General features: G+C 36.7%; 1 protein-coding gene across 1 annotated transcript; it reads left to right on the top strand.

Moving 5' to 3' along the window:
* The first annotated feature begins 3,461 nt into the window (after window positions 1-3,461).
* On the top strand, window positions 3,462-20,929 carry MAT1A (methionine adenosyltransferase 1A). Its single transcript, XM_026043091.1, has 9 exons — window positions 3,462-3,810; window positions 10,231-10,308; window positions 11,206-11,328; window positions 13,139-13,251; window positions 14,837-14,980; window positions 15,773-15,991; window positions 18,684-18,866; window positions 19,359-19,492; window positions 20,288-20,929. The coding sequence occupies exons 1-9, from the start codon at window positions 3,717-3,719 to the stop codon at window positions 20,388-20,390; spliced, it is 1,191 nt and encodes a 396-aa protein (XP_025898876.1). The 5' UTR covers window positions 3,462-3,716; the 3' UTR covers window positions 20,391-20,929.

Here is a 20,929-nt window from a genome sequence, read left to right as displayed (position 1 = left end):
CCATGCAGGCTCCATTCTCAGTGGCTTACAATTATAAATAAGACATCAGTAAAATGTTAGAAACAAATGGAGGGAGTTAAAAAAAAAAAGAAAGTAAAAGTAAAAGAAAACAGAAGGAAATGGTGACATATCTTAAACAGCCCAAGGGTGATTAAACAACACAAGTTGAGGGGAGGGAAATGGGGCAGAAAAGCAGGTAGATATAGGCAGGAAAGGAGAAGGTGAGCAGCAAAAAAAACTGATGAGACTATGTCATGAGAGGTCTAGGGTCAAGACAATTTCTCAGTCATATCTGTCTAGAGAATCAGCGACATTAATAGCAGCCATTCATAAAATTCTTTTCTCAGTTACATGTTTTTCATTTCGTTATCTTCAGGGCCTTCTCAAGACTGCAGTAAAACCATGTAGTCTAGTTGCAAAACTGCTGGGAACCAAAAGGAGCAAAATCATGGGATGGTACCTCTTGCAGTTATTCACATTGTGATTTCAATGGCTGGGGTCAACATTATGTTGATATGAATAAATAGAGAAATATTCAGAAGGACAGTGCTATTTTTATGTCATAATTCTTCTGTGATTAGCATGATTTCAATGCATAGATGTGTTGACCAAGAAGATTTTCCCATTAGGCATATTCTGACTAAATGTAGTAGTAGAATGTGGCATAAAGATATTTCATATAGTGATGAGCACTGTAGGAATTATAAAGACATTAGCAGAGAAATTGACTTTCTTTGGGATCATCCATTAAACTGCTGAATTTTACAATAAAGATGATAGAAATTTTGGGAGCCTGTTACATTGATAGATGAGTCAGTAGATAGATTATCAGTAGTATATAATAGAGAAAAATAGTAATATCAATCATTATTTTGCTTTTTTTGTGTGCCTAGGCACAAGATCTGTGCCAATGGTAAATGATGGTAGAGCACAGCCTTACCTTTTTACAAATATTTAACAAATCAAATTGTCTGGGATGAGAATCCAAATTAAACATTACCTAACTCTACAATGATTTAGAGCTAGTCACAGATAACCCTAGAAAAGAACATACTGAGATGCTTCATGGTCATGAAAGCAAATGTGTTATTTTTGATAGTAAGACCACACAGTTCAAACAGGAGATTTTACCCAAGTTATGTGAAATGCAGCTGTGCAGCATTTCTAGAATACTGCTAACTGAGACACTATTTTAATGAAGATGACCTTCCAAAGGCCTGCAGGACCAGTGCATTTAACCATCCAGAAACCATCCTAAGAGAGTTGCTGAAAGGGTAGCATAAACAGCAGGCCTACAAACTGTTTTCTTGTGTGTCAAATTTATTACACTCTTCAGCATTTTAGGAACGTTTCCATTTGATAACAGAATTATGAGAGGCCTGTTTTGCATTTTGCCTAAGTGTCACCTTAAAAAAATTGAACGCCTATTTCCAAACTGCAATTCCTGACCTCTTGTGGGGTTGAACACCAAGATAAGGGGATCAGAAGCAAGCGAGGGTGGAACTCATGTTGACAATATTCAGTCTTGTTTGCTTCTGCTGGAGGATAGCTTGTAGAACTAGAATGAAAACTCTTACGTGTGCAAAATGAACTTTTGTCACAGATGCTTTGTCCATCCCATTACATCCTTCTGTGCTTCTGCAAAGGGAAGCATTTGTATTTAAGAAGGAATGACTCTCACTGGTGTTTTACTTCAAAAAGTTAATGTTTGTAAATGTTATCCATTAACTAGGGTTAATATAATTAGTTACTCTTTGGTCTTCTAATTTTTTGTAATATTCCAGATTTTTAGGTGCTGTTAATGCATCATTTATTCAGGTTGGGAGAGAATTTTAGTGTCTGTGAAGTGAAGACAGTTTACTCCCAACCAAGTTATATCTTATAGCATGTATTCAATTCGTGAATTTTGCTTTAAGGGCAACCTTTACTTTGTTTTGTCTTGTTTTGTTGTTCATTTCTGTGAAATGGCTTCTGTGCAGCAGAAAAGCAACAAAATGTTCTTTAAAATGTACTATTCCATGTCAATGGTAATTAGAGATGGGCCAATGCTACAGTAGATTACTGGTCAACACTCACAGGAATTGAGTCAATACTCCAGGAATGTAGGCAGAAAGTGAAAATTTTCTTGAATTCTTTACATAAATTTGCAGGAATACAGAGATTTAAATTCAAGGAGCTATAAGAAGTGATCTCTTGAATAATACTGACCAAGTGTTTGATTATAAATTAGCTCAGTTGCTAAACAAGAGTGATAAGGATTTCACTGTTGCCAAAACTGCAAGGGCTGTGGAACAAGCAGTAGGTTATTTGTTCCAGTCCAAGTATTGGTACTTCACTTGCACATCTGAATAAATTATTAAAGGAATGGGATTCAATGGTTACTGCGGTAAAGTAAATTTTCCCTTTGATTTTGGTAGACCAATGATTTGGTCTGAAATGGACACCAGAATGATTTGTGTAAATGAATTAAGAATAATTACACTATTTTTAGCAATGGTTCAGTAGTGCCGAGTATTTTCTGAGCTGCTTCATAGATATATTTACTTGTGAGTTTTAATACTAACTTACAGCCACAGAATGCTGCTTGTTTTTACGCCTGTCACTCCAACATTACCTTCCAGACACTAACTGTCTTGCTGTAGAAGAAATATTCAGTAGCTAAACTGAGCAGCAGCTTCTTTGGATTTGATGAATTTTGCACCTGGATGTCTGTGTCTCAGGTACAAATATGTTGATTTTTTTTTCTCTCAAGCTGAAGTAAGCTGTATTCCAAAAATGAATCCACCTCAGTCTCTCCTCATCCAGTAAACAAAAAAATCTGACATGCTTCAGCTACCTTTATTGAAAGTTGTGGCAGTTAATACATCTCTAATGCTTATGGAATATAAGATGATATAAAAAAGAATTAGGATGGATCTTAACTAATGGAAGAGAGGACAGAGTAAGAAAAGATGGAAGGGAGAGATCTGTGTAAACGAGAAACTACTCGTAAACTAGCTCTTCTCAGATGTTGCTTAAATATGCATGTAGAATGAATGAAAATGAAGATATTTCAGGAGAGCATTCTACATTTAAATAAATGAAAAATAAAGAAAAAGAAAATACAGTCATATAATGCAGAACAAATTTCTTCCAGCCTTTTGCACAGACATGCATTTACAGATTTTTTATCTGTCCCTCTAAAACCACAACAAACAGTTGGAAATACAACATAGATCCCTGAATTAGGGGAGAGTCAAACTAAAGAAGCAGCTGGACTGAAAAGCAACCAGTACTTCTACATTATTTCTTGCTCAATTGAATTTTTAGCCTTACCAGTCTTGCATGGTTTTAATCCAAAATGTTTCCAAGAGCTGAGTTAATTGGTGAAATATCGTAAAGTTAGTTAACTCCCCTGCTAGGAAATGGGCTCTCCCATTTTTCTCACATGATTATCTAGGCACTTTCACTTTTCCATATATAGGAGCAACACAGGGACTGACAGATCAAGCCAGGTAGGGCTGCAGAGCAAAGGCACATGCATACTGCCTGCACACACATGCAGATACAAGCAGGTGCTGGTTTCACACACTGAAATTCAAGTTGGCGTAAGAGGTAGTGACTGAAAGCAGTAGTAGTTCTGCTGGTGCAGAACCTTCTCCCTTAAAAGAAGAAGGCGCTGAAGTCAGAACTCTTCATCTGCTGTTGAATAATCTGTCAGGAAAAGCATCACAATCATGAATGGACCAGTGGATGGCTTATGTGATCACACGCTGGACGATGAGGGGGCTTTCATGTTCACATCAGAGTCTGTAGGAGAAGGACATCCAGGTAAGAAATTGGCTATGGCAAATATGTAAGAGGTGTAATATTTTTATTTACAGTCTCTTTTTAAAGGCATGACAAAGAATTTGTTCATTATTAGTATTATTATAGAAGGGATTTGAAGCATGGTACTTCTTTTATTATTTCCATTGTACCTTGTTAGTACAGACTGTAGAGATGTGATAACAAGGGTGTTTCCAACAGAAGTTCCTGTGCCTTTGCTGGATGTGTGTTACACCAGGGAGGGCAATGGGGTTCGTTCTTGCTGCTCCTTCCCTTTCATCTGATTTTTTTTCACTGTTCCAGTGGAGACACGACTGTATCCCCAATAGGCTCGAGTTTCCCATATGGATAAGAATGCATTACTTGCTTCTCAAGTTCCATATCCTTATGGGCTCTGTGAAACACTCCTGCGTGCATGCTGTGCTCTAAAACGGTCTGACACCCATCTCCAGAATATCTCTTAAGCAAGCTATTTTAAAGCCTTTAAATTCAATGGTCTCAGCAGCTGTACATGGCAGAGCTGCTGATATTTTTTCCCCATTCGATCATCTGTCTTTTGATGCAATATATGGAATTGCTTAAGCAAATAGTGGATAGTTACTTGCTAAATAGTATGGTCAGCAGAGTTTAGTTCAGTTTTATTGAAAACGAATGTTCACCTGCCACAAATACGTACCTTATGTCAACAGAAGTGTTCCCCCAAATGAGGCCAGGGGACAATAGGCTGTTTGATGTCCTGAAAAGTGTATTTATTTTAGAAGACCATTTGGCATCTTGTACCTTCTGCTATGACCAGGTTTTTTTCAGGTCCATACTCATGTTATGCGAATAAATCATAAATTGGAGTGATGACAAAGCAGTGAAGAAAAAGWAGTAGTACGAAAACCACTTTTGTATCTATAATTCCAATACATTTCTACAAGATTACCTGTATTACTGCAGAAAGAGTCCACAGCTGATGCAACTGACTACCTTTTTTTGGTTTCAGGGCAGCCACATCAGGTTAAGCCAGTTGAGGTTCTTTCTGATGTAACAAGGTCAGAAAATGACAGACACATTCAGTCCCTGGGACATAAGTCCCTTCTCAAATTTATATATAATTACACCTGGTGAGTTGGGAAATATAATTCTGTAGGAAAAATAAGGTATAATTGTTATTCCCAAAGATGACAGGTCACAACTTATGCTACCCTAATCATTATTTTTAATTTCTTTGGGGCAGTAATAGGTAAGTCCCAGAACAAGAGATCTAGTTCAGGTTACTCCACATAGATTTAACTTTGTCCCTTAGCTTCCCTCATTCAGCAGTTCATGTCTTGCTTCTTGATGTGAACCTGTTTTTCAGTTCTTACATTCCTTTCKTTACTCCTAAAAAAATCCATTGGTCCTTCTTGACCTTCTCCAAAGAACGTTATCCTTCTCCTGGTTAGAAATATTCAGCAGGCTGTCAGGAAAATGTTATAATTTGTTAGATAGATCTCTGGGTACTTCCCGATGCACACCAAGGAACACAAGAGGCTCACTGTAGGTGAAGGAGTGGAAAGTGAAACTTACTGGGACTTTTCCAAAACCAGGATGYTTACACTTTCCTAAGCAACATTAAACCTACAGACACCACAAAATAGAGATCCAGAATTTCCARATGAATGGAGGCTGACAGTCGCTCTGTGTGGCTATATGAATTCTTGTTCCCAGGCACAGCTTGGTAATAGATCTTAAAGATCTGGGCAGTAGGTCTGATTTTTGACAGCAAATTAATCACCTTTATATCCTGGCAACCCACCCTTTTTCCTGCCTATGTTTTTGCACCACAGATGTGGAAGATGGCCAGGAAATTTTTGACTGTTTCTCAAAAGTGGCATCAGCATCTAAAGCTGTATTTGGGCTTTTGATCTTGTCAGTAGAACTAGAATATTATGAGGTCCTGTGATGGATAACCACGGATAATGGATAATAAGCCTGTTCCTATTTGCTTCCTTTTTGTATGTGCTACTATAATTTTGTTAGAGTCTTATGCAAAGTAAATATCCTGAACCATATCCTTGTCTGGTAGAATTCTGACTTGTTCTAATTACAGTAGTTGAAGATTTTTGCTCTCACATAGACCTCATTCTTAAGAAATGAAGAGGGAGAAATTATATATTTAGGTATAGACAACTGCCACATACCTATGCAACGCTTAAATGTTCCGTGTAACTAAGAAGCCCAAATTCCATAGAAGCATTTAATGTTAGACCATAATTAATACTCTGATATTACTCATGTTCTGCAAAAAACTTTATATAAGACCTTTCTTATTCCATCTTCTCTGTCCAGTTCTTCTACATCATCTATGTGTTGAGTTCAGCATTTCCTTCCAGAGGTCTTGAAATTTTGGAATTTAGTGGAACTAATTCCAAACTCCCAGAAGCCTTACATGTAGCTTTATTTAATTATTAACATGTAGCATTTATTAATAAAATAAGTGTGTAGATAACAGCATGAGGAAGAGGGTTGGTTTATTGTTCAATAATTGGTTTTGCCCCTGCTGCATTTTGCGTTGTTCTGGAAAAGTGTCTGTGCTGCACAAGGGCCTCATTGTGCTTTGGAAGACATTGTGTGGTTCTGTGGCCCGCAGTGTCTTACAGGTGCCAAACCACTTACGATTAATTCCTCCTTTTTTTTTTTTTTTTTTTCTGATGTAACTTCAGGTGGAATTGCCTGCAAACTCGTAAGTCAGTTCTCTAATAAGTATTTAGGAGTCTTTAGAAACATGATCGAATATTATCTACTAAAACCAACCTCAGATTTTCATGTATGTTAAGCAAGAATCCTTTTTTTTAATTTTTACAGAATAAAAAAGCACACAAAGAAACCCAGAAAACACATTTTTTTTTTCCCAGCAGGTAGATGCTCATATGTCTTATACCTAACAATGCTATATATACTTAACATTTAAATAAAGCTTATGTAAACTATGTATTGAACAAAAAGAACAAGTGTACAAGCTTATCTTGTATATTCCTTGACGCCTTTTCTTTAAACAGTAGTGTTAATATTGAACTACCTTGCCTTTTTCAATTAACGCTCCTCAAGAGTCTTTTAAATACAACACCAAAAATACAATAGAGGGAAAAGTCAGCTATTCAAGTCTTTCATGTGATTTTTGGGGAGTGAAAAGCATATTATTTAAATTAAGTGCTCTTCATAAGTATCTGCATATCTTGAAACTTTTGTTCTTTCATCATGAAACCATGAATTGCTCAGCTGATCATACTGTGAGTGTATAATTCCTCTTTATACTTTAAAATGGTTAGTCTGTGTTGATGTAAATAACGTATCATTAAACACATAGCTACCTAATATTATTCTGGTGTTCACTGTTTTTAAGAATATTAACCAGACCTTTTGAAATGTCTGATGTTTGTTGAATTTACTACTCAGTCAAGGCCAGAATTGTGGCTGAACCTGTTTGCTCTGCTTCAAAGACAGAGCTTTTTTGAAATAGAATTTTAGTGGTTGCGGTTGTTCGTGCATCTTTTTTTTCTCATTTGACTTCTTGAAACCAAACTCTTGGGGATGTCCTGAGAACTTGGAGTTGCCACTGATTTTTGTCTAGAGTGGTTCATTTTTAAGTTCATCCCTGAGTGTTAGGCTCTTATTTGTTTAATATAGGCTGAATTCACATAAATCTATGTCCAACTGTATGGAAAATGTATAATGTGAAGATTCCCCTAATTAGTGGAGATCATCTTTGTTGTTGAGTGTCTCCTTACCTCCTACTTCGACATGCAGGCATTTGCATGTGGTTTGTTGTCAGCACTCCCAGACTTGTGTGCTCTCTTTACAGCTAGCAGGAGCTGTTTGTACAACTACCTGCATCTCTGCTGAATGAGCTGGGTCTATATGGAATAATGGGATTTTTGTTAAGGATTCATGGGTTTCTGATACTTTCCTGCTCGGTCAAGAAATCCTTAGATTACATATCTGTTTTTTTTCAGTCCTACCCTAGTGGTTCACTACATGAAGATGTGCATCAGCAGGATTCAGATCTCTTACATGTAAGAGGTTCCTGGTGTTTTTCCCTCAAATTATTAGTTGATGGTCCCTAAATATCCTGTCATATTTAGCAGCTAATAAGAGAACTTGAACAGCTGAGATGAGAAATTTAAATAACAGAATGAAGAGTGCTCAAAGCCTCCTAAGCATTGCTAAAAATAGAGATGCCTGCTTCTATTTTACATTCAAGACCTTGAGTAATAGACAGCTGAATTTCCTTTAATTTAATGCATTAATCAGCTGATTATCTAGCTAGATTTCTCTTTCACGTCTCAATAGTTGTATGTATATTGGTCAATAAAAGCATCTAGATGCCCAAGCAATACTAACAGTCTGAAATGGCATGAAGTGGCAACCTGATTTGTCTCAGCCTATTTTCATTCAAAAAGCACAGTAAAATGTATTATTTTAATTCATTATTTTCCTATGAAAATCCTCACATATGTTTTAAAGGCCAAAAATATAGACCTTTGCTATAATCTGACCTTCCTTCATATACAGATAATTAAAAGAAATTTTTAAAAATATATCCAATTTTTCTTCAGGGATCTGAAGAGATAAAGAATCCTGCATGCCTTTGGATGAATGGATTTTAATGGTCGTTACTCTCCTATTTCTAAGATTTTGATTTTCTGAAACCTTCTTTCATCAAAAAAATGTGATGTTTAGGTACTCTAGGGATTGTGATATCAATACCTATTAGTATATCCCCTGGTTGGCTGCCTTTTCTTCAACCTTTCAGAACTGAATTGAGTTTGACTAGCTTCATCCTGTAGGATATGCTTTCTGGTCTTGGGGCATCCTTCTGCCTTGTCTGAAATCTTCCCACAGCTTCTTAACATTGTCAAGAATGTTGAAATACTACCACAAAAAGCAGTATTTCTGTAGCAGCCTCACTAATGCTGTAAATTGAGGTAATTTCATTTCCATGGATGGGTGTTCACCTGTCATGAATGTCATGATGGGTTTTCTGTCATGAATTTTCCAAATGATGCTTTCCCAGAACAAAGTTTTCCATTCTGTAAATGCAGGCTGTGTTCTTAGCTCATAAATATTTGCTGTATTATTTCACGTCTGAAAGGGAAAGGGAATCTGTAAATATCCATAAAATACTGTAGATGTAGAATACTAATATATTTCATCTCATCCCTTCTGACCCCACAATAAAACAACATGATAACCTCCTGCTACATCCTCACTCATTGGTTTTACTGCTCATTAGAACTAATACTGCCTGGGGGAATATTAGGGAAGCTTTAAGCCATAAATTAGATTTAACCACAGCATGCGAAGCCAACAAACACAAGGTTCTGTGTACCAGGTAAGTGTCACAAAGAGAAATGAGGATGAATTAGTTGCGTTTGGTAACCTCTTGGGTTTTTTTGGAAGAAAATACGTATCCCTGTATCCTTGTATGTGCCAAGAGGAAACTTGCACAAATCTGGAGATACTGAAATCTAATGAGGGTGAGATGCTTTCTGTGTCACATGGAAGGGATAAAGATTGTTACTGGTGTAGAAATGGCTGTTTTTTTTCAAGTAGAAATGGAAAATTTCAAGAGATACCAAACAAAGTTCATTTGGACTTAATTAACTAAATTTCAAGAATAGCATCCAATTCCTATCTGATTCCTATTTTGTAGTAGCTGCTCAAATGCAGTAATCCATAAACAGTTTTCAAGTGACTGAAAGATCCAATCTAGCATAAATTTTCTACTAATATTTTGTGATTTTTTTTATGTATTCAAATGGTTAATATGGGAGAAARGAGTGTTAGAATCACATTAGTTGTCTAATCTCTGCTTTATCTCTGTTAGCTAAAAATGCACTTTTCTCTTGAAACTAAAAGATTATTTTAATTTGAGAATAAATGTGTTAGAAATTTCAAATGGTGCAGCAATACAAATCGTTGCTTTCCAATATGTTGTGTTGCACAGCGGCAAGTCAGGAGATTCGTTTGTTTTACTGTACTTCATGTTATAGCAACAACTAAGCATTGTGTACAATTGTGGGCTTTTCTTTTTCAGTATGGAGTAAAGCCTCTTAGCCTCTCAGGTAAATCTATGCATAACGTACTTATTTCTCACTTACATMTGGAAAACTGTAGCTGAAGTTGTATTCAGTTTAATTTACACCAGTAATTCCTCATTCCCTATTGTGCGTGTGTGTATGTGTGTATCTGTGTTATATATGTATACACACACACATGCATGTTTATATATGTGTGTTTCATATTGCTTTATTCTTCATTTAATTAGCTTCAACACTTTAGTAATAAGCAATAAAAGAGTTCTTTGCTGAAGCCTCTCCCTATTCAAAATGATGTAAACAGTCCATGTTTTGTTTGAAGGCTCTGGGCTTGAGTCATGACTTTGATGTCTTCCAGATAAAATCTGCGATCAAATCAGTGATGCTGTACTAGACGCCCATCTCAAACAGGACCCAAATGCCAAGGTTGCTTGTGGTAAGTTTGCTGCTTTGTTTTAGCTCCTGGCACCATCACATCCAGTCACTGCTCTTTTTGTGACGCGCTTGCAAAATTTGATACTGTCATGTGCCAACTTATTTTTACTCTGAAATAATTATGTAAAAATTGCAATCTTCTAGAGAAGGAGAGATGAGAAGAAGCAAAAAAAGTTTTTCTGAAGACTTAGTTTTGAGCAGCATACAGAAAGGTAGTATACTGTAGAAGAGTAGGATAGTTAATATAGTATGTGCGTATAATATTCCTAGGAGAATGAAACTGAATTTTTTATAGTGAATTTTTCAGGGACAATTTTGATATTTTCTTAAAAAAAATACATTTGCTATATTTAGTGAAGGCTTGTTTTTTTCAGTCTTAGTTGCACATAACTTTTTTTTTTTTTTTTTTTTCCTGATTACTGTGCAGAGAGTTGTACCATAAATTCTGGGCTCCTCAGCCTGGTTCATTCACTACATGACTATATCTGAGGGGGAGATTCTTCCTTGTGGCAGGCTGGAACCAAGTTTGCAAAGAGCTGGTTGCTGATGAGGATTGTTTGACCCAAGTATGAACCTGAGAGTGATTAGGGCACTAGAAATTGCATCTGAATGCCATGTTTCCCTGAACATCTGGGCATATCACTGAGACAAGCTCAGTGTTCTGGCTCTCCCAGTTCTAAATTAAACATACTTGATTTTTCTTACTTTCAGACTTGGGGTGAATGTGAAAATCTTTTGTTGTTGAAGGAGCTAGGACTGCTAATAATATGGGCAAAAGGTACTTACAATTTAAATGCCCAGCAGTTCTCTTTAGATCATCATCGTCACAAGCATATTTATTCCTAATATTGCTTTCCTAATAATGCTTCTGTAATCCTGTTTTCATCTCACTTTTCAGAGACAGTGTGCAAGACAGGGATGGTGTTGCTGTGTGGGGAGATCACGTCTCTTGCTATCGTGGATTATCAGCGAGTTGTCCGAGATGCAATTAGACATATTGGCTATGACGATTCAGCTAAAGGTTGGTGGAAAAAATCATGAAATCCTTAAAYAGTAGGCAATTGACAACTGCCTGACAGGTCTGTCACCACTTCTGAATCTGAACTTCAGCAAGCCTGATAAAAATTGAATATCCCATATGAAGGCACATTGCAACATGATGCACATTCTGGGTTTATCCCACTAAGTAGAAAAAACATCATGTATTAGTTGAAACTTAAAAGGAGCGGGCAGGACATACTTGGAAAAGTATGTACCGTTAGGGTAGAATAGAGTTAACTGCAAATTTAGCCACAGAATTTACCGCTCATTCAAACTTGTCAGCACTTGAATTCAGCACTTGAATCTCTCCTATTCGTTTGGCAAGTCGATGCATCTTGGTGAGAAAGAGAAAGAAGAAGAAACTTGCTTCATTTTATTTTCTCACTATGTATTTGTCTGTTCAGCCCCTGTGATTCTCAGGCGTAAAGCAGGTCCTCATTGTGCAGAATGATTTGTAAATTTGTAACAAATTCCTATACTGAGGTCAAGTTTTTGTACAAATGATGAAAAGGGCAAAGTAATTTTTATCCCTGACATACTTCATTTTCCTATTCACAGTGTATCTCTTTATTTATACATTCAAAATATAAATGCTGTTACCAGGGAGCATATCCTTTAAGAGCTTTTGGTTAACAGCTTTTTTTTTGCAGTCCTTTAATTGCTATATATTTTCCATGGAGATTATAATGGGAGAGTATTGCAGTGGCACATCTGCAGATTACCTGCAGTACTGGCAAAAGTAGTATTTCATAAGCTTCCGTTTTAGCCTAGCCACTGATAATTTTAAGGAAAAATACAGCGACCCACTAGAAAAACAATAGCTTCGCTTTGAAAATAAAAAAACTAAAACACAAAATTGCACACAGACCTATATTTTCCTTCTGTATATAGCCTTTTCAAGAGGGGATGAAGAGCACTATTCAAGTGGATAATATGAATGTATATATGTGTTGTATTGTCTGTACATGAGTTCAGTCAGCAGCTGACAGTAGCTACAGTTTTGGGAAATACAGGATTTGAACTGAAGCAAAAGTACCTAGAGAAAGAGGTGGAAAATTTTGCAATAATCACCTGGAAATTCTTGAATTCGTTTTTAAAATCTTTGAGAGTAATCTAAAGTAAAGCTCCATGTCAAGCAAGGTCTGCTGCAGATCTTGCAGATCATCTTGGATTTTTTTTCCTTCTGCGGTTCTTAGAATTTAGGTACGTAAGCTACTTGTACCTACATTATATGTAGCATATCAGAGATCATAGCTTCCAGTTACTGAAAACATCACCTCACAGGAATTTTTATAGATGTTTTTAGTATTAGTTTTTGGGAGAGGCTTGATGTTTGCTTTTTTGACTAGTTTTCTGCATTTAGCTATTCATAAACTGAATCAGCTTTGCACAAGATATCAAAGCAAGAGAGGACTAGCAGCAATGGAGAGATGGAAGGGAGAGCAGGGACCTGCTTTTTGGTGGTGATCTGTTAGGTAAGCTGAAACTGTAATGTTTAGCTTCATTCCTGGATTTATACCTTCTGGCCAAATACCTTGTGAGGTAAAACTTCCTTCTAATTTTGAATATCCCAAAAGCAAGCAAGCAAAGTAAGCYTGTGTACACTCATCCCCCCCCGCCACAAAAGCTTTGGAGTATCATACTGACAAAAATTTAACCAAAAATAGGAATTAGATTATGGATTATGAATGTCATCCTTCAGGATAAAAATTTTGGTGTAAGGTTCCATATTACTTTCCTTAATTGTGGCAGAAAAAAACTAATTCACCACTGTGCTTCCTTCTGAATAGGCTTTGACTACAAGACTTGTAATGTTTTAGTGGCACTGGAACAGCAGTCGCCTGATATTGCCCAGGGTGTTCATCTACACAGGAATGAAGAGGATGTTGGTGCTGGAGATCAGGTGGACAAGACTTATCACATTTAAAACATCAAGTTGTTTGAATAGAAGGAACTTACCCCAACTCATACCTTATTATCTAAATCAAAAACTCTCTGAAGTTTGATTTCTAAATCAAAAACTGCACGCTTTCATCTTGGACTAGGTCAGAAAACAAAACTATATTTTTCTGAAAGCGGTTGCCAGTTCTTTGAGGGCACACAGTTGCCGGTGTTTGTAATGGCACTCCACGTGTCAGGAGAGATCCAGCTATTTTTGGTAGCCTAGGATGTGGTCCTGAGAACTTAGCTGAGTTTTTTTGCTAATGTATTTCAAGTTTTCTTTCGAGTAGCGTTAGATTTCTCAGACCACTCAACTTGCAGCTAGACTTGTCTAAAATGGAATAAACAAAGGATCTTAACACTTTCACAGAGCTCTTGAGATTTTACACAGCAAAAAAAATTAGAGGTGATATTTCAAATATCTGCAGCATTAGTAAAATGAAGGCATATATTCCAGAATACTTTTAATGCTTACTTATTTCCCAGGGGCAGAAATCTATTTTATTATAATAGGTGCTCCACATAATTAAGGCTGTCCAAGCTGCATTTCTGTGAGCTAAATAACACATGTAGATAATTACAGTGTGTTCCCAAGAGAAAGATGCTAACGTAAAAACTCTATAATCCGACTGATGCCAGGATGAATATGTTTAACATTTACAGTTATTCTCATTAGTATTAATACCTACTTTATAGTAGTGCTGTTGAGAACTATAAATGGAGATATCTTAGTCTAGGAGCCAAGCTAATATTGTTCAAATAACCCTAGAGAATTAAATTAAAATGCTTTTATGCTGTCATGGGGACATAATGCTACATCAAATAAAAGGGTATCTTACTTTCTTTGACATTTTCATGGCCTTCCTTACCGTTGTATCTGAATAGCTTCCTGCCTTTATTGCTTTTGTATCGCAACATCCATTGGGTGAGGTGAAAGGAAGTGCTAACTCGATTTAATAAATGGGAATCTGATATAGGGAGTATGGCTGAGTAATAATAGAAGCCATGACTTCCCCAAGGATGGGCTAGAAGCATTGCAAGTCTGAGCCAGGTTACCTACATGTTGTGCTTCCTTGACGTAGTAGTCAGATTCTATTCCAGTGGAGAAATACCAGAAATATTAGGTGCAAGCTGCAGTGTAAATGTGTCTATACATTAAACTCTCTAGGGCTTTTTCACACTAACAAGAACACTTTTTGTATCACTAATGAGAGTACCTTTAGTATCGCAGAATAATCCTGGAATTCTGTTTTGATCAAACAGATCTTTTCTTCTATGGAAAAAAGACTTTTTTCAGAGAAAGTTGTGGGGTTTTGTCTGCATCCTTCATCATGTAAATATTCAGGCCCTCAGTGAAAAATTCTTGGAAAATTATTTGTTGCTTGTTCTGTTGGTACATGTTGCAGACTGATTGGTGTTTTGGCTTCTTGGACAAAAATGTAAAATAGTGGAAAATAAACCTGAGGGCTGTTTACTTTTTGTCTCAGGAGAAATCTTGTGGTCTTTGCTTTCAGTGCTTTGAAACATCTCATCTCCTCCCATTGTAGGGTTTGATGTTTGGCTATGCAACAGATGAGACAGAAGAATGTATGCCTCTGACGATTATTCTTGCTCATAAACTGAATGCCAAGCTGGCAGAGTTGAGGCGCACTGGAGAACTTCCTTGGCTGAGACCGGACTCTAAGACACAGGTAAATACACTTTCGTATTAATTTCGTTCTTTTTGCCACCATAGTAGCATTCCAGTCACTTTTAGGTAGTCCAAACTGCTGGGAACTATCGCTTTTCTGCTTTCCAAAAATTGTAAGTATTTTTAAAGAGAGCAGTTGATATTTGGAATATTAGGATTCCTATTATGTGTAACCTAGAAGTAGAAAATAAGGCATTTCCAATGCTTTTGCTCTTGTATCCTTGTCTGTTRGAAAACGGTTAACTTGTATCACGGTGTAAGCAGCAGTTAACTGTCTACTAATGGAAAAACATTTAACCCCTCAGAGCTAAGCACTMTTAGCTTGTTTGAAAGGCAAGGCTTGGTTGAAAAAGTGTCAGAAAATCCAAAGGATGTATTTGCATCTAGTGATTTGGGCTGACCTTTTTGAAGAAATGCCTAAAATGTAAATTCCTCTGTAACATGTGAATTTACCTGGAGATACTAATCAGAAGACAGATTTTGGGCAATTACATAAGTAAACAGATTGCCTCTATTGGATGTCTCCTTTTTTTTTTTTCTTTCTTCTCTTTTATTCTTTTTTTTTTCCTTTTTCTTTTCTTCTTCCTTCTTCCCTTTTCTTCCCCCTTCTACTGTTTTCTTCCTCCTTCTACTTCCTCCTTCTACTGTTTTCTTCCTCCTTCTACTTCCTCCTTCTACTGTTTTCCTACAATGAACTCTTGGGATGGCATGGCATGGAGTTTGATGTAGACCGATAATACATTTTATAGTATCTTCACTTTTTCTTCTTCCTGTTTCTACCTTTTCTGTTCAGGTCACTGTTCAGTATATCCAAGAGAATGGAGCAGTTATCCCAGTGCGTGTCCACACCATTGTGATATCTGTTCAGCACGATGAATCCATTTCTCTGGAGACTATGCGCAAAACCCTGAAGGACAGTGTGATTCGAGCTGTTGTTCCTGCAAAATACTTGGATGAGAAGACTATTTATCACCTTCAGCCTAGTGGACGCTTTGTAATTGGAGGACCTCAGGTTTGTATTTTATTGCACTCATACTTTATCAGCTTGTCATTGTCATTGGGCATAAGCACATTTTTTTAGAAATGATCATCTTTTCTTGTGTGGCTTTCCTAAGGTGTGAGGCACAAAGAGGCTTATCAGTTCTGAAAATTTGTCTCTAATGGGCTTCTACAGGTGGGAAAAGAATGTTGCTTTGCTTTATCTAGGCGATGAAGGAACTAGGATTTATAACTTAATCCTGCACTTAAAGTCAGACAGAATTTATGCTGTATTTAGGATCAGGACTCTGAGCTTCAGTTTTTGTAAACAAATTTACAGCTTTTTTGGTTTTGCTTCCAGTTCCCTCCAGAACTATCCCAACAAAACTTTCTAAAGTTTTGCTCCTTTTTAAAAAGTAGCATCCAAACAGACATTGTTTTTCCTTTACTATTCAAAATAATCATTTTTAGTGGAATTTGCCAGAACTATTTCTATGGTGGCACCTTTACATTAGTGCCATGGCATACATAGGAAAGTGCTGAAGTTAATCATTATTAACTTCAGCTATTGCCTGTGCTATTGCCTGACTATCTGTATGGAGTCAGATTGATGATATCACTATAATTTTGTGCATCATTTACATTTTAGAATAAAGACAAATCACTGAAGTGACAAACTTGAGCTGTAGCTTGGAGCAAATCAACCAATGTGCCAATAACAGGTACATGCCAAGAAGGCTACCCATAAGTTTTCAGGAGTGCACTGAACTGCAGGAATTTTTTAAAAAGTAGTGTAACTAGCTGTAAGCCCACCTGCAATGCCTTTTCTGCTCTTGCAGTGGAATTGTATAGCTTGTGTTTGCATGTACTAGCACAGGCACATTGCAGCATATGTTTGCAGCTTTTTAAAACTGGGATAAGTTTACTTAGTAGAGGTCAATCTGCCTGTGTGTCCGTGGCCCTACAAGGCCATCACTGGACTTGGGCAATTAATGTGAGTATTGTAGCAACCAAAAAATAACTATTTCATTTCTTATCTGTTAAGTTTTAAACTTTATGATTACTAAAGTATTAAATGTTCTTTTTTAATTAAGCTAGCTGTAGAAGTCTCAAATACCAGCTCTGTTCATTTAAGGTGGACACACTGGAATTTTCACCTTGTATTTTCGAGCACAGTGATACCTTGAATTATGTCTGTGCCAAAATTAGTAATTTTGCAGCATGCAAACACTATTTTTTCAACAGCAGTACCTGCTGGTATCATGAGGATGTTACAGCTCATCACTTCCACACACTTTACAAATTCATTTGTGCTCTTTCAACCTCTTTAAAAAGAGATTTTTATTCTTTTCATGCCCCATCTTCTTAATCATTTCTACAGTCAAGTCTTAATGGCATGAAAGTTGTTCTCATTGCAATCATCTGTGCCATGAGAAATGGAGGTTTGAATCAAACAGATGAACAACTGGAGGAGAGGCTCCTTTAGACAAGCTCAGCTATCTGCAACGCATGTTTCTATCTCATAGATTTTTTTTTGGACAAACTGGCAAACAGTGCTAAAGGTTTTTCTCTGTATTCAGTTTTTTTAAGATCTTTGGCTCTGCGTTTATGTTTGCTGTACAAACATTCCAGCAGTTGAGTTTTATTGGCATAATAGTCCATAGAAAGTCTTTAAAAATTGTGTGCACAGGTGGAAAGTTGATTTCAAATTTGATCATGTTTCCATTCACATGAGAATGCTGAAGCACTTAGGAAATTGGGGATCAGATAATTGTTCAGGTGTTGCTCAATGAGTCAAGATCCAATGCAAATATCAAGTTGTCAAAAGTATCAAAGTAGTATCAAAAGTATGAAAATCAAGGTAGTTGTTTGACCAGTAAGAGGGTCATCTCTGCTTCTGTATTTAATATTTTAAAACAGTCRCAAGTATCTGTTTTAATTCCTCATTTTCGATTACCTCTAACTCCCTATATGCTGTATATTGCTTAAATTGGAATATAAATATTTTAGTGTTGAAAGTTTGTTTTCACACATAGTGGCATGGCATTCTAATGCTGGACTAGAAGTGGTGGATGCTGTACAATTTCTAACTGTGTTAGCTAGCAATGCATTTTTCAAGGGTAAACATAATCATGTCTATTCTTTAGCATCAAATATTCACATAGCTTCAGATTTTAACCAGAAGATACAGCAGCCTGATCCAGGTTTCCTTAACTCAGAAAAAATTTCAATGTGACATGCAATCTGTGCCACATGCTCTAGATGGCCCTGTGTGTACAAGCGGGTTGTACTGGATGATCTCTAAAGGTCCCTTCCAACCTTAAGGATTCTATAGTTCTATGTTGTTTCCTTAGCAAGGGTTCTGTATTTCATTAGAATGCAGTGGAGAGGTCACTTTTAAAAATAGGTATGGGTACCACCAAAATTACTGTAATGCTTTAAATATTTATTTTTGAAACAGGCACTGGAAGCTCAAACTATTCAAGATTTTGCTTGACTACCAAATACTATTTGTGAATAGCTTGTGATACAAATATGACTTTAAGGAACATTCATAGCCACGATTGTATCTCCGTGAGACAAGTTTATTCATTCAGCTACACACAAGCATCCACAAGTGTCTGCTTCAGTTACAGTTTAGTGCCTTCTTCATCAGGATTTACATCTGTGTTTGAGGATTATAACAGTATGGATTGCAAAATGGCAGAATTCTTTTCCTGATGCAGGGTGATGCTGGTGTTACTGGTCGGAAGATCATCGTGGATACTTATGGTGGATGGGGAGCCCATGGAGGTGGAGCCTTCTCTGGCAAAGACTATACCAAAGTGGACCGCTCAGCAGCATACGCGGCCCGCTGGGTGGCCAAATCCCTTGTGAAGGCTGGGCTCTGTCGCCGTGTTCTGGTTCAGGTTTGCTTTARCCCGAGTTTAACTGTTCTTAAGGTTTCCTTTTCAGCTTTTCCTTGAATGAACATAGCTAGGTGCAGTGCTAGAATACTAGACACAGTCCTGAGAATTTAATTAGGGTGGGGGAAAGAGGACCAAGGTCCTGGATGTGCTTGGTTGAAGACCACTGTAGTGTAGCTAACAGCACGTGAGTTCCTTGAAGCTTGGCTTTCTTTTTATTGGCTCTTTTCCTGGACTTTTACTGAGCCCTCAGCAACCTGCCACTTGCTGTCATGGAGGTGAGCACTGGATGACTCAATGAAGGGGACAAAACTTATCCAGGCAGGTCAGAATTTTCAAAGATTTCCTGTTTTTCTATTAATGTAATTTGTGCAGTTATAGGAAGTAAAGGAGGGGCTGTACTTTTCCTAAGATGGCTCATGAATGAATATTTTGGTTTGCTGCTGACTGAGGTTACATCCATGTTTATGGACTATAGCATCTTTTTTGCCATAGGTTTCTTACGCCATTGGAGTAGCTCAGCCGCTGTCCATTTCACTGTTCACTTATGGAACATCCCAAAAAACAGAGAAGGAGCTCCTGGACATCGTGCACAAAAACTTCGACCTTCGGCCCGGAGTCATTGTCAGGTAGAGTAATAGCAACACGTGGGTAGGAAAGTATCTGCATGATCACAGCCTAGAACTGAGCCTTGCAAAGCTGTTAGATGTTACAATGAAGAGGCAGTGATAGAGAAGCCCCCTGAGCTCACATGGAATTACTCCATGTAGGGATATATATATATATACATATACACACACACACATATGTATATGTGTGTGTATATATATATTTATAATATATAAAAAATATATTTTAATATATACACATATGCATGTATATATCTATATACATATATGTGTGTGTGTATATATATATATTAATCATTTTTCAGAGCTTAAAAATTTTATGAATCTACCAGTGTGCTGTATCTTCTAAGATAGCACAAGCAGTTCTCAAATTCCATATGAAGCATAAAGCTTTCAGCATTTGGCCTTRTCTAGTATATGGAATGGAAATAAAATATGTTTTGGCTTCCAAGAGTGTTACCTTGCTTTTACAGTGCTGTGAAAAAGAGAAAATTGTATTTAAAAAAATTAACCGATAATACTCCTCCTTTTCTGTTAAAATTAATAATTATTCATAATTAATAATTCCTCTCTAGCCCTAGAGTACATCACATTTAAGTTTTCTTTCCACTTTTATGGTTTTCCTATTGGGTATATTCATTGATATGTTTGCATTTGAAGAATATGGTCACTAGCTTGAAGGCATGGAATAGCCATTGTGGTAAATGTCATAAAGTATCTTAACATGAAGAATTCTTCTTTCTTTCTCCCTCTCTCTTTTTTTTTTTTAAATTTTTATTTTTATTGTATACACAGGGATTTGGACCTAAAAAAGCCCATTTATCAAAAGACTGCATGTTATGGTCATTTTGGGAGAAATGAATTCTCATGGGAGATACCAAAGAAACTTGCATTTTGACAATAACCGTCTACCTTTAAAACAAAGGGAAGTCCAATAACACTGAAGCTACTTCCAGAAATCAAATTTTACGGCTATGTATTCAACAAAAAGAGTTTCAGATTTTAAATGGAAAGAAAGAAAATGTTATTTTCATGGAGATTGATTTTTTTAGCCCTCAATATCTTTCATTATCTAAGATATAAAAGGCAGAGTCTGGATTTTTTATCAGCAGAATGCAACAAAATAGGTTATTTTTTATTGCTGCTCTGTTGTTCTTTTGTGATAAAAGCAGAACATGACTCAGGTACACAAACCGTGGCTGAACCTCAAATCTTGCATGGGCAATGGGTCAGTAGATCTCTTGCTTCTGATTACACAGTGGGAAATTCTGGGGTCCAATTTCCTTACCAGAGTTAACACTGAATATGTCTGTGGGTCATTTTAATGGAAGAAGGCTGAATATTGCATAAATCTATCTCAGCCTTTTCTGTACAAGGTGTTATCATATGCATAATATTTAAATCTTCATGGGGTATGTGCTGTTACTGCTATGTTTC

This window comes from Nothoprocta perdicaria, unplaced genomic scaffold (genome assembly GCF_003342845.1).
Source record: "Nothoprocta perdicaria isolate Ctin4 unplaced genomic scaffold, notPer1 scaffold_32, whole genome shotgun sequence".
NCBI lineage: Eukaryota > Metazoa > Chordata > Aves > Tinamiformes > Tinamidae > Nothoprocta > Nothoprocta perdicaria.
Note: the sequence above shows the minus strand (reverse complement) of the source record. Positions and strands in the feature narration are given on the sequence as shown.

Excerpts from the sequence above, each read along its gene's own strand:
- MAT1A (XM_026043091.1), top strand. The coding sequence starts at position 3,717 with ATGAATGGACCAGTGGATGGCTTATGTGATCACACGCTGGACGATGAG. Across the intron at positions 10,309-11,205 it reads AAATGCCAAGGTTGCTTGTG|AGACAGTGTGCAAGACAGGG; the intron begins GTAAGTTTGCTG and ends CTCACTTTTCAG. Across the intron at positions 11,329-13,138 it reads CTATGACGATTCAGCTAAAG|GCTTTGACTACAAGACTTGT; the intron begins GTTGGTGGAAAA and ends CCTTCTGAATAG.